Source organism: Ascaphus truei, chromosome 15 (assembly GCF_040206685.1).
Source record: "Ascaphus truei isolate aAscTru1 chromosome 15, aAscTru1.hap1, whole genome shotgun sequence".
In the NCBI taxonomy this organism is placed as follows: domain Eukaryota; kingdom Metazoa; phylum Chordata; class Amphibia; order Anura; family Ascaphidae; genus Ascaphus; species Ascaphus truei.
This window is the reverse complement of record NC_134497.1, coordinates 40,682,355-40,696,658: the sequence shown is the minus strand read 5'-3', so window position 1 is coordinate 40,696,658 and position 14,304 is coordinate 40,682,355. Positions and strand designations below refer to the sequence as shown.

Here is a 14,304-nt window from a genome sequence, read left to right as displayed (position 1 = left end):
GGGACGAATAAAAGTACAAATAAAGTACAAATAACAAAATTCAGAAGAAAGGAGGGGGGGGGGGGGGGCATAAATGGGACCAAAAGGTAAGGAACATGAAAAAACATGAAAAACACTCATATAGGAAAAAATTCCATATATATATATATATAGGAAAATCTCAAATAGGCCCCAAGGTGAATGAAGAGGGGCAAATTGACAATAAGACATGAATAAGTTCGGAATAAAGATGACTATTGAAACAGAGACTATAAAATTAATATCAATAGAGAGACCAACTATCGATATCTTCATTCAGACCTCCTGGATACCTCCAACGGCCGCCAGTGAGCCATCGAACGAGCGGCCCGTGGTGTTGCGGCCAAGTGACGTCATCTGGAGTTAGACTGTGTAGCAGCGGGACGTGGCTACCAAGTGCCTGATGCTACCACACGCTTTTCGTGTGTGGAATCAGCGCTACACAAAGGGACTAACACCCAGGAACTAGCCAGACCTGCAACGGATTTGTCTTACCTGAGAGACACATTGTTTATTCTCAATATGTTACAATTTTACACTATGAGCGTTGTGCGCTGTTTTCTTATATTTTCTGTATTAGCCTTGGGGGTGTTCAAGCCATCCCAGTTCCTCGGCTGCAGACGCTCTCCTAATTATAATGTGTATTTTTTTACTTCATTATATTGTTTATCACTTCACTGGTCACTTGGCTTGGTGTATGGTGGTGTAAATATATTTAGATCGTAGTAGCGCACTTCCCCCATTTTTTGTTCACTATGGAGATCAATAGCCTGCATAACTATTCCTATAGATACATGTCTTAGGCTGCGTCCAGGGTTAGCGCTTACCCGCTGACACGTGCGGAGGCGCGCTCTCGCGTACCAGTGAGCCCCTGCAGCCGCAATGAGAGCGGCTTTAGCAGGGGCTCGCACACGCTTCCGCAAGCGTGCGGAAGAATAGGTCTTATTAAATTTTTAGATTTGACGCTCACTGGGAGCACAGAGCCGGTCACGTGAGCGGTAGTTCGCCCAATGAGGGCGAACCAGCTCCATCACGTCACAGGGCCCCCCGACACGCCCCCGGACGGCACGCGGTCCAAGGCCAGGGAAAGCACGCGCTTTCCCTCAGCCTCCGCACAGCTGCAGTCCTATGGACGCAGCCTTATGGTCAGAACAGACGGTGTGGGCAGAGTAGGATTTGGTTAGATCAGTAATGAGATCTGTAGGCAGACTGGAGTCTGGAAGCGGACACAGAAGTATAGTGAGTTTGCAACAGATGCTTTTTAATAGTTAATCGCATATTTAATGATTAAGAACCGTAAAAAAAAAAGACCCCAATCATAATGTCTTTGTCTTCCCAATATGTTATTGCACTTTTCCCATTTATTGTCCCTTTATTTGGTCCCACAAACATGGTGTGAGTGTTATTTGGGATAGGCAGAATGGGTTACTTGCAGCTCAGCTCTGCACAGACCCATGGGGGGCTCCGTGTGAGGGAGAGGGGGGGCTCTGTGTGAGGAGAGGGTGGGGGGGCTCTGTGTGAGGGAGAGGGGGGGCTCTGTGTGAGGGAGAGGGGGGGGCTCTGTGTGAGGGAGAGGGGGGGGCTCTGTGTGAGGGAGAGGGGGGGGCTCTGTGTGAGGGAGAGGGGGGGGGGCTCTGTGTGAGGGAGAGGGGGGGGGCTCTGTGTGAGGGAGAGGGGGGGCTCTGTGTGAGGGAGAGGGGGGGCTCTGTGTGAGGGAGAGGGGGGGCTCTGTGTGAGGGAGGGGGGGCTCTGTGTGAGGGGAGGGGGGGGGCTCTGTGTGAGGGAGGGGGGGGCTCTGTGTGAGGGAGGGGGGGGGCTCTGTGTGAGGGAGAGGGGGGGAGCTCTGTGTGAGGGAGGGGGGGGCTCTGTGTGAGGGAGAGGGGGGGGGGCTCTGTGTGAGGGAGAGGGGGGGGGCTCTGTGTGAGGGAGAGGGGGGGGGCTCTGTGTGAGGGAGAGGGGGGGGGCTCTGTGTGAGGGAGAGGGGGGGGGCTCTGTGTGAGGGAGAGGGGGGGGGGCTGTGTGAGGGAGAGGGGGGGGGGCTGTGTGAGGGAGAGGGGGGGGGCTCTGTGTGAGGGAGAGGGGGGGCTCTGTGTGAGGGAGAGGGGGGGCTCTGTGTGAGGGAGAGGCTCTGAGTTAGGGAGAGGGGGGCTCTGTTTGAGGGATAGGGGGGGCTCTGTTTGAGGGAGAGGGGGGGACTCTGTGTGAGGGAGGACTTGTTATAAACTTGGAAAATAAACTAAATGATAAAATCAGGACAATCTGCATTTCAAAGACAAAACCAGCAGCCTGTGCTGCCCCAGCCCTCTGTGAGACACAGAGAGAACAGGTATATATTTATATACATAGTGAACTGAAGCAGCTTTACTGAGATATATTAAGGAGTAGTATACACAGCTACATGCAGCAGAAACTTTCCTTAGCACAGTGCCTGGGAAATGTTAATGTCTTCTTCTAATCTACACAGTATGTGACATTTGATCCGTTTTCAAGTCTAAAAACTACAACTCCCATGATCCCCTTAGTGTGAGCATGCGCAGTAGGACACAGAGCTGTGACCTGGATGTAGTCAGTGTCTCCACTTCCGGGAAAGTGAACCTGAGCTCCGACTTCAGCAGAGAGAAGAGGTGAGAGAAAACACACATAAAAAGCAGTCTCGCCCCAGACAGGCAAGAGACACACGCGCACGCCACCCCCCTTCTCGATCAGGGCGAGTGTCTCAGGGCCGTCGTAATATAGTGGGCGCGATTGCTGTGGTTAGCCAGCTATTCTATGGGCTCGAGCACACATGGGGCTGCGCGCGCGCGCGCCTCCGTCTGCTGGGCGATGTGTGATCCGACACAGGGCGAGCGGGGACCAGAGAGGGCGAGCGGGGACCAGAGAGGGCGAGCGGGGGGCTGTGTCACGGGCATCGTAGGACTGAATTAAGCAGGTGCATGGATTTAGATATGTTTGAGATTAATAGTTGGTATATGTTGAAACGTAACCCTTGATATATTAAAGTACTCTTAGGGCTCTTCTATGCAGCGTGCGGCCGCGCGTTTCTATGCGAACGCGCGTGCACGTTCCGCATGCTTTTCCTGTATATAGTGCCGGGAGCTGCAGGTAATGTATATGTGTGTGTGAATATATGTATATGTGTGTGCATTGGTTGTGAGTGAAAGTAAGTCCTAGATTAGATTTAAAAAAATTACTTGAATAAATACCACCATACATACACACCACCATACATACACACCACCATACATACACACCACCATACATACACACCACCATACATACACACCACCATACATACACACCACCATATATACACACCACCATACATACACACCCATATACATACACACCCATATACAGTGCTTGACAAATCACCCAAAAATCTACTCGCCGAACCAAAAAATCTACTCGCCACCTAATCCCGCCCCCAACCCCGCCCCTAGTCCCGCCCCCAACCCCGCCTTAAAAAAAAATACATAAATAAAATAAATTGAATAAATTCCCGAATAAGAACATTCGTTTTTGACATAAGTTTATTTATTGTATTACATTATACTACAATTAGTCCTTGTTACGTGTGTGTGTATGTGTGTGTGTGTGTATGTGTGTGTGTGTGTATGTGTGTGTGAGATTGAGTGTATGTGTGTATAAATGTCGGATCTAGAAAAAAAAGCCAGAAATGAATGACTAGTTTCCTGCACCCCTTAACCAGTGTCTGGATGCCCCCGCTTCACAATATTTAAAGCAGCAATCCCGCCTGGGATCTTACCTGATCCGCAGTCCCCTCAATGTCCAGGTACCCTAATTCCCGCAATGTTTTACATTGGAGGGGATGTGTTTCCTACCTGTCTTCTGGGTTAGGGGGGGTTCCAATGTCTCCCGTGTGAAGCTTGAGTCAGATCTGGAAGAAAGCAGAATATAGGTTATTTCGGTGTAGTATAGGGCAGTTAAGATACACAGGGTAAATAAGATATCCAGATCCAGAGTGTGAGGCAGAGCGTCAGAGAGACAGAGAGGGGAGAGAGACAGAGAGGGGAGAGAGGCAGAGAGGGGAGAGAGGCAGAGAGGGGAGAGAGGCAGAGAGGGGAGAGAGGCAGAGAGGGGACAGAGGCAGAGAGGGGACAGAGGCAGAGAGGGGAGAGAGGCAGAGAGGGGACAGAGGCAGAGAGGGGACAGAGGCAGAGAGGGGACAGAGGCAGAGAGGGGACAGAGGCAGAGAGGGGACAGAGGCAGAGAGGGGACAGAGGCAGAGAGGGGACAGAGGCAGAGAGGGGACAGAGACAGAGAGGGGACAGAGACAGAGAGGGGACAGAGACAGAGAGGGGACAGAGACAGAGAGGGGAGAGACAGAGAGGGGAAAGACAGAGAGGGGAAAGACAGAGAGGGGAAAGACAGAGAGGGGAAAGACAGAGAGGGGAAAGACAGAGAGGGGAAAGACAGAGAGGGGAAAGACAGAGAGGGGGGAGAGAGAGAGGGGAAAGACAGAGAGGGGAGAGACAGAGAGGGGAAAGACAGAGAGGGGAAAGACAGAGGGGAAAGACAGAGAAGGGGGAGAGAGACAGAGAGGGGGGAGAGAGAGAGACAGAGAGGGGGGAGAGAGAGAGACAGAGAGGGGAGAGAGAGAGACAGAGAGGAGAGAGAGAGACACAGAGGGGAGAGAGAGAGACAGAGGGGGAGAGAGAGACAGAGGGGAGAGAGAGAGACAGAGAGGGGGTGGAGAGACAGAGAGGGGGTGGAGAGAGAGAGGGGTGGAGAGAGAGAGGGGGGAGAGAGACAGAGAGGGGGGAGAGAGACAGGGGGGAGAGAGAGAGGGGGGAGAGACGGGGGTAACTGACTGACGGGGGGAGGCAACTGACTGACTGGGGGGGGTAACTGACTGACTGGGGGGGTGGGGGGTGGGATGACTGACTGGGTGACTTTGACTGACTGGGTGACTGACTGGGTGGGGGGTGGACTGACTGGGTGGGGGGTGGACTGACTGGGTGGGGGGGATGACTGACTGGGTGGGGGGTGGACTGACTGGGTGGGGGGAAGACTGACTGGGTGAGGGGAAGACTGACTGGGTGAGGGGAAGACTGACTGGGTGAGGGGAAGACTGACTGGGTGGGGGGGATGACTGACTGGGTGGGGGGGAAGACTGACTGGGTGGGGGGGAAGACTGACTGGGTGGGGGGGTGGGATGACTGACTGGGTGGGGGGTGGGATGACTGACTTGGTGACTGGGTGGGGGGGTGGGATGACTGACTTGGTGACTGGGTGGGGGGTGGGATGACTGACTTGGTGACTGGGTGGGGGGGTGGGATGACTGACTTGGTGACTGGGTGGGGGGGTGGGATGACTGACTTGGTGACTGGGTGGGGGGGTGGGATGACTGACTTGGTGACTGGGTGGGGGGGTGGGATGACTGACTTGGTGACTGGGTGGGGGCGTGGGATGACTGACTTGGTGACTGGGTGGGGGGGTTGGATGACTGACTTGGTGACTGGGTGGGGGGGTGGGATGACTGACTTGGTGACTGGGTGGGGGGGTGGGATGACTGACTTGGTGACTGGGTGGGGGGGTGGGATGACTGACAGGGTGACTTTTGACTGACTGGGGGAGTGGGGTGACTGACTGGGTGGGGGGGTGAGGTGACTTACTGGGTGACTGGGTGGGGGGGTGACTGACTGAGTGGGGGGGGTGGGGGAGTGACTGACTGAATGGGGGGGTGACTGACTGAGTGGGGGGTGACTGACTGACTGGGGGGGTGACTGACTGGGGGGGTGGGGGGGGTGACTGACTGGGGGGGTGGGGGGGTGACTGACTGGGGGGTTACCTCTGGTGTCCTGCACACACACATTCTCTCTCATACCCATACACACACACAAACACAAATACTCCATCTCTCTCGCGCGCGCGCGCGCACACACACACACACACACACACACACACACACACACACACACACACACACACACACACACACACACACACACACACACACAATCTCTCTCTCCCATACACACATATTCACACACACACACACACACACACACACTCACACACACACTCTCTCAATCTCTCTCTCATACCCATACACACACACGGGAAGGGACGTGCACCGGAGGGGAGAAACACCCCGCTACTTCCTCCCGCCCCGCGCGAGCAACGGGAGCACCGAGGGGAGAGAATCACCGGCAACTGCAACATCTGCAGACCCGCGCGGGCAGCGGGAACACAGGAGAGGGAGGGGGCGAAGAAACACCCCGGCCACTACGTGACCCGCGCGGGCAGGGGGAACAACGGAGGGGGGGGCGAGAAACACCCCCGCCACTACGTGACTCGCGCTGGTAGCGGGAACCCCCAGGAGGGGGTGGCGGGGCGAGAAACACCCCGGCCACTACGTCACCCGCGCGGGCAGCGGGAACACCGGAGGGGGGGGGGGGGCGAGAAACACCCCGGCCACTACGTGACCCGCGCGGGCAGCGGGAACACCGGAGGGGTTGGGCGAGAAACACCCCGGCCACTACGTGACCCGCGCGGGCAGCGGGAACACAGGAGGGGGGGGGGGGCGAGAAACACCCCGGCCACTACGTGACCCGCGCGGGCAGCGGGAACACCGGAGGGGGGGGGGGGGGCGAGAAACACCCCGGCCACTACGTGACCCGCGCGGGCAGCGGGAACACCGGAGGGGGGGGGGGGGCGAGAAACACCCCGGCCACTACGTGACCCGCGCGGGCAGCGGGAACACCGGAGGGGGGGGGGGGGGGCAAGAAACACCCCGGCCACTACGTGACTCGCGCTGGTAGCGGGCACACCGGAGGGGGGGGGGGCGAGAAACACCCCGGACAGTACAGTATGTGACCCGCGCGGACCGGAGGGGGGGGAGGGAAAACCCCCGGCTTTTACAGTATGTTCCGACCCGTGCGGGCAGCGGGAGCACCGGAGAGAGGGGGAAGGATGTACAGTATCAGTGTCTATAGTATATAAATATTTAAAGTGCATTAAATTCCCCCCACCTGAAGAATCTGTCCAAACTCCTCCATGACCGGATCAGTAAATTGTAAATTATAGGAGCTGACACAATTATACAGGAGGATATGAGGAGGAGGAGGAGGAGGAGCAGCAGCAGCAGACACACACGCACTCAACCCCCTCCCCCCCATTACTTACCCGTGCAGAAAGGGCGGTTTGAAGTCCTGGCAACTCCATCCCACGTCACAGCCAATCAACTACGAATTTTTTTTTTTTACGAACGGGATTTTTTTTTTGCAGAGCAGGGGAAAGGTTACTGGCCACGAGCCAATATCCGATCGCAGCTGGCGAGTTGGCGACCGGGTTTGTCGAGCACTGCCCATATACATACACACACTCAACACTGCATACACTCAACAACACAGTATACTCACGGAAAGCATGCGGCACGTGCATGCGTGTTCGCATAGGAACGCACGGCCGCACATAAACGCACGGCCGCATGCTGTGTAGAACGGCCCTAATGTGTGTGTGTGTGTGTGTTGTGAGTTATGTATGAAATAATATTTTTAAAATAAAGTAATAAAAATATTTTTATTTAACTTTGACACATACACGCGCACAAACATTACAGCGCCGGTAGCAGCGCGAAAGCATTAATTTCTTCATGTTCTCCCTCGTCGGTCCGCTCCAAGCCCCCTGCCGTGCGCGCGGCACCATTATAGAATGGCTGACTCACCTCGGCCAACTAAAACTGCCGTGCATGGCGTAGCGCGCGCCCGCACTATATAACCAGCCTAATACCATTGAGTGGTCCCAATGAGTATGCAGTTTTTTAATCCACATACCTTTTTAAAAGGTATTTCCTTAAAGCCAAACCTGCTGCATTTTGAAGCTTGTACAGACGAGCATCTCTGCTCAATTTCTGCAGGCACTGCATTGATTGGCTGCTGAAACTGACGTCACGCTGCTGCAGCCCCGAATCACAGTTTCAAAAGACTCCAGCGACTGCAGACAATGGTAGTTTCAACACCGAACACTACCATTGGCCGCCAGGAGTCTGACGCGCGCATGTCGCGAAGCCACATGTGTGACCGGGGCCTATGCTAGGTGAGCGTGGAGTCGGGCGATAGCGGGGATGACGGGGAAAACTGTGTTCGTGCTGCTACCGCTCATCGTGTGTGTTTGTCAGTGTGTACAGTGGTCGACAAACCCACTCGCCCGCACTCCAGGGGCAAGTGGATATTGGCCACAGGCGATCCGTCATGAACGCCTCATCAACATGCGCTTTTTTACGCCTATTTCCCTGCAATATTGAGCTCTTGCGCGCCTAAAGTTTGAAAAGCCAACTCCCTGATTGGCTGCGGCATCTCCGCTCCCCCCCATCCCCTCGCCCCCCCATCCCCTCGCCCCCCCATCCCCTCGCCCCCCCATCCCCTCACCCCTCTCCACTCCCCCCCCCTCCACTTTAATTGGAGTTTTGCAGCTAGTGAGATTTCCTTTTAAATGGTTAAATATTAGGATCCACTTTAAATGTATGATCCACTACATCTACACTCCCTGCCCTAATGCTGCACATGTGCTAAACCAGGGGTGGGGAACGTCCGGTCCACGGGCCGTACAAGGCCCGCGAAATCATTTGGTCCGGCCCCCGGGAAGCAAGCCTGCAAGAATGGTTTAAAAAAAAAAAAAAAAAAAAAAAAAAAACTCCCCCTCTCCTGATTGGCTGCCCATGTTGTCACTGTGCCAAGATTTTTTTTTGTCCCGCCTCTTCCTACATGGAGCAAGTGTAGGGTGCAAGCCGGGCCTCCCCTTTCCTCAGCACTGCCCCCCTCCCTTCTCTCCTCCAGTAATGCTGGGCTCCGCCCCTCTGTCCCTCCCTTTAGGCTAAGGCCCCGCTCCCAGAGTCAGCGCACCCGCACTGCTGACAGGCGGTGCGCTGAGATACACAGACCGCGATATGCGGTCTGTAGGGAGCGGGAGCCGGAGCGGGAGGTGGGCGGGTGGTGGGCGGTTTGACAGGGAGGGGGGGCGTGGCTTGAGCGGAGGGACCCGCTACTCTCCCCCCCCCCTCCCTCCACGGACTCGGGCTGGAGCTGGAAAGTAAGTTTAAACACACACACGCAGGCACTCATTTACACACACACACGCGCACACACACAGGCAGGCACTCACGCACTCATACACACACGCGCGCACACACAGGCAGGCACACACACACACACACACACACACACACACACACACACACACAGACAGGCACGCACGCACGCACTCAGACACACACACAGACAGGCACACACACAGAGAAAGGCACTCGCCTGCTTTCACTCCACACTCCTCCCCGCTCCCCGAAGCCTCTCCTCCTCCCGAAGCCTCCCCTCCCCATTGGCTCACAGCCACACACGTCAACGCTAGGAAACACCATTCTCTGGTGTCTCCAGCGGCTGACGCGCCACAGCGTGTAGTCAGCTGTCCAGCCAGGGGGGACCGGGACCGGCTCGCGAGGATTCCCCTGCTGGTGGGGAACTCGCTACATTGCCGCCCGCGCCAACGAGCGCAGCGGGACTGAGGCCTTAGGCTCCGCGGGCCTGCAAGTCTCATCTGCAATGGCTAACTATGCTGCTCCAGCAGCCCATCCACGGGCCCCAGGTAACCCACATGCACCCTTATACCCCCTCCCAGGCATCTTACCCACCCCAAGGGGGGAGAGGCCTTATTTTTGTGTGTTTGCAGAGGTGGGCTTCTTGTGTGTGTGTGTGTCAGTGTGTGTTTCTGTCTCTGTCACTGTGTGTGTGTGTGTCTCTGTCACTGTGTGTGTGTCTGGTACTGTCACTGTGTGTGTCTGGCACCGTCATTGTGTGTTTGTCTGTCTTTCTGTGTATCACTGTCATTGTGTGTGTGTGTGTGTGTGTGTGTGTGTGTGTATCAATGTCTGTGCCACGGTCACTGTGTCACTGTGTTTGTGTGTCACTGTCTGTGTGTGGCAGCCGCCGCCTGAGGTGATGAATTACCTGAGTATCACTAGGGCGGCGCGGGTAAGCAGCGCTCTGGGCGGGGGGGGGGAGGGGGGAGGGTATAAGAGGAGTGGGGGATGGGGGGGGAGGGGGTATAAGAGGCTTGGGGGATAGAAGAACGAGTCTGCGGAGGGAGAGACACCTCACTACCGCCTCTCCTCCTCCCCACACCGGGCAGCAGCTGCGGAGGAGGGCACCTGCTCCACAGTGCCACAGTGTAAGATGAGAGGGAGCTATACAGGGCCCTGATGGGTGAAGGGCAGGAGGGCCCTGGGACACCACCAGGCCTGACGCCTAATCCCAGCATCATTGGTCTCCTTGACTTCAATACATGTTTTATGATTAACTTTTGCAGACACCCCCCCCCATTGATCTGTGCCACATAAAATTACTCAGTGTGATCTAAGCTGTCAGACCGTCCCTCATGCATCTCCAATTGCCACTTCTTGCAGCTGATTGTCATTCTTGTTTAGAGAGTGTCTGTGAGAGAGTGTATGAGTGAGAGGGTTTGAGAGTGTGTGATTTCCCCCCCCCCCCCTGCTCCGGTGTGTGTGTGTGTGTATACAGACACCAACTCACAGTCAGTCATAGTCACCCACCACCCAAGTGTCAGTCAGTCAGTCACCCAAGTGTCAGTCAGTCAGTCACCCAAGTGTCAGTCAGTCAGTCACACAAATGTCAGTCAGTCAGTCACCCAAACCTGGAAAACCAGTTGCGAGTAGCAACATCATCAATACCAGCTAACATCACATGCCTCACCAAAGAGAAGCAGTTCCAGCCATCACATTAGGGAGTGAGTTAATGAAATGTTTGACCAAATATAGCAGGCTAATTTTTAAGTTGATAATTTTTTTGGCAGAAAAAAGGTTCCCCACCCCTGTGCTAAACCCTTCATTTTTACAATGTACATCTGCAGTTTGCTTTCATCCTGAACTTTTTGTGATATGCCAACTTACCTCCTCTTCATGGCCTTTTGTAAGACAGTTTGTGTAACAGTGACTTTTTTGTCTCGTCTAGTACAAAGCCAAGCACCAATAATCCACCCTTGCCAACACTGCAAGGTTGCTTTTAGCAGGCCGGATTACCTCCTCAAAGATCTGAAGTTCAAACACCCAAATGACTATATGGAAAAGATGAGGACAGAACAATCTTGCAACATTCCAATAAATATGACAGAAAATGCATCTTTCAACCAGTCATGGCAATTAATAAACAATGTAACTGCTTCTCATTCCAAAACATATATATTAGCAGCTGCCACACGAAAAGATCTTGGAGAAAGTGGGAAGAGTCTGACTTGGTTATCAGACCAGAATCTACAGAAGAGGACACAGACTAGGGAGAGACCGCATGTATGTGGGGAATGTGGGAAGGGGTTTAGTCGGTTAGCCAACCTGAACATACACCAGAGGACACACACAGGGGAGAAACCTCATGTATGTGGGGAATGTGGGAAGGCATTTAGTCGGTCATCCCACCTGAACATACACCAGAGGACACACACAGGGGAGAAACCTCATGTATGTGGGGAATGTGGGAAGGGATTTAGTCATTTATCCAGCCTGAACACACACCAGAGGACACACACAGGGGAGAGACCGCATGTATGTGGGGAATGTGGGAAGGCATTTAGTCAATCATCCCACCTGAACATACACAAGAGGACACACACAGGGGAGAGACCGCATGTATGTGGGGAATGTAAGAAGCGATTTAGTAACTTATCCAGCCTAATCAGACACCGGTGGGCACACACTGGGAAGAGACCACATGTATGTGGGGAATGTGGGAAGGGATTTAGTGTGTTATCCAGCCTGAACACACACATTAGGACACACTCAGGGGAGAGACCGCATGTATGTGGGGAATGTGGGAAGGGATTTAATGTGTTATCCCACCTGAACACACACAAGAGGACACACACAGGGGAGAAACCTCATGTATGTAGGGAATGTGGGAAGGGATTTAGTCATTTATTCAGCCTGAACACACACAAGAGGACACACACTGGTGAGAGACCGCATGTATGTGAAGAATGTGGAAAGGGATTTAGTCAGTTATCCAGCCTGAACACGCACATGAGGACACATACAGGTGAGAGACCGCATGTATGTGGGGAATGTGGGAAGGGATTTAGTGTGTTATCCCACCTGAACACACACAGTAGGACACACACAGGGGAGAGACCGCATGTATGTGGAGAATGTGGGAAGGCATTTAGTCGGTTATCCCAACTGAACATACACCAGAGGACACACACAGGGGAGAGACCGCATATTTGTGGGGAATGTAAGAAGCGATTTAGTGACTTATCCAGCCTAATCAGACACCGGAGGACACACACTGGGGAGAGACCACACGTATGTGGGGAATGTGGGAAGGGATTTAGTGTGTTATCCCACATGAACACACACATTAGGGGACACACAGGGGAGAGACCGCATGTATGTGGGGAATGTGGGAAGGGATTTAGTGTATTATCCAACCTGAACACACACATTAGGACACACACAGGGGAGAGAACGCATGTATGTGGGGTATGTGGGAAGGCATTTAGTCGTTTATCCCACCTGAACATACACAAGAGGACACACACAGGGGAGAGACCGCATGTATGTGGGGAATGTGGGAAGCGATTTAGTGACTTATCCAGTATAATCAGACACCGGAGGACACACACTGGGGACAGACCGCATGTATGTGGAGAATGTGGGAAGGGATTTAGTGTGTTATTCAGCCTGAACACACACAAGAGAACACACAGAGGGGAGAGACCGCATGTTTGTGGGGAATGTGGGAAGGGATTTAGTGTGTCATCCAGCCTGAACAGACACAAGAGGACACACACAGGGGAGAGACCCCATGTATGTGGGGAATGTGGGAAGCAATTTAGTGATTTATCCAGCCTGAGGAGACACACAGGGGAAAGACATATCTCTAAAGCCAGGCATGATTAGGGATAACCAGCGACTAAGACGCTCACATATAAGTGCACATGTGTATCTGTGTTACGCTGAATCACAATGAAAAGTGATTTAGTTTATGGTGCATAAAACGAGCATTTAAAGGGGTAAAATTTTATTTTATATATATAACTATATATAATAACTTTTAAATGTAGGTTATTTGTATTATTCTTATTGTAGTTTTATTTAAAGAAAAATGTTCTTAATGTTTTATGTTTTCACGCTGTTGGTTGTAATAAAATTTGCGTTCCCCATTATGCTGAAGCTGTCTGTAGTCTCATTTAGCTGTGAATCGGCATAGTTTTGCCGCGACCAATTGGCCACCGACATTAGGCCGCAGACAGACCCTCCGCCACCATCCGCTTCTTATGTAAGTTTTTATTACTGTTTTGGGAAGGGGGTTAGGGTAAGGGTTTGGGGTAGGGGTTTTAGGGTAAGAGGGATCTTAGGATATAAACTAGCCAGCGGTGGGGTGAGTCGCAGCGAATGGCTGTGACATCATGTCCTAGAATGTCCTGTGAATACAGGTGGAGGACCGTGTCGCAGACTAATGTCCCCAGTGAAGGACATTAATGCAGCCGCCTTTACATACTGTATGTCATGCTCCTTTTAATATCTCTAGAGAGAAGCAAGGGCTGACCATCTATTTCACAGGTTACATTTAGACATAAAAATGCACCTGAGGGGGTTAATTGTCCCTTTATTAATAAGATATACATATGCAGTAATGATGGAACAAGTGGTGCCACCTCACACGGACCTTTCTCACTGATGGTTACACTTGCACACCTCTATGGCAGTGATTCTGTTACACATGCGCTGGCGTTACCTCCCCACAAGCACATTGCCAGGCTGAGGGAGATGTCCAGGAGATACACACCCAACTTTATTTTGTATTGGTAACTCTAACTCAGAATGAAAAGCATTTAGCTGAGGTGGGCACAGGACTGTGTGGGGGCCACGGGCTGGAGGGGAACGCGGGACTGTAGAAGCCCCTCGATAACCTCTGGGTTTTGATTTGGGCTTGTTCCGTTTTGGTGGGAAAGCAAGCTTTGTGTTACCAGGCAGATGTTGGGACAGGTGTCAGGTGTCAGGTGATTGGCTGAGGACCAAGTGCTGGGCAGGTGGGCTGAGTGCTGTGATTGGACACGCTGGAGGGAGGCGTGGCTATGGAGTTTGGGCAGGAAAATGAAAGGTACGGTATATATAAACAGAGCAGAAGCAGATAGGGAAATGACCGGAGGAGAGGGAACATTGGCTGTCCCACTCCCTTCCTTATGTGTTATAATTATAACAGATATGTGTATATGTGTATACACACGTGTATAGGTACATTTATGTTGCACCAGGAT

The 14,304-nt window shown here is 53.1% G+C and overlaps 2 protein-coding genes across 4 annotated transcripts in view; both read left to right on the top strand.

The window, feature by feature from the left end:
• Positions 1-14,304, top strand: part of LOC142466857 (uncharacterized) — a 232,499-nt gene that overhangs the window by 68,022 nt on the left and 150,173 nt on the right. The window lies entirely within an intron of this gene.
• LOC142466852 (uncharacterized) lies at positions 2,543-13,042 on the top strand. 3 transcript variants are annotated; one of them, XM_075572372.1, is made up of 2 exons: positions 2,543-2,642; positions 11,004-13,041. In XM_075572372.1, the coding sequence occupies exon 2, from the start codon at positions 11,111-11,113 to the stop codon at positions 12,941-12,943; it is 1,833 nt and encodes a 610-aa protein (XP_075428487.1). In that variant the 5' UTR covers positions 2,543-2,642; positions 11,004-11,110; the 3' UTR covers positions 12,944-13,041. The 3 variants fall into 3 exon arrangements, with proteins under 3 accessions (XP_075428487.1, XP_075428488.1, XP_075428486.1); XM_075572373.1 differs by lacking the exon at positions 2,543-2,642 and adding an exon at positions 2,649-2,947; XM_075572371.1 differs by lacking the exon at positions 2,543-2,642 and adding an exon at positions 10,127-10,779 and having other exon boundaries at positions 11,004-13,042.

What these genes read in the sequence shown, in the direction of transcription:
- LOC142466852 (XM_075572371.1), top strand. Translation starts at nt 10,737, where the DNA reads ATGCCTCACCAAAGAGAAGCAGTTCCAGCCATCACATTAGGGA. An exon ending in TCCAGCCATCACATTAGGGA is followed by an intron (nt 10,780 to 11,003) that starts GTGAGTTAATGA and finishes TGTCTCGTCTAG; the next exon opens with TACAAAGCCAAGCACCAATA.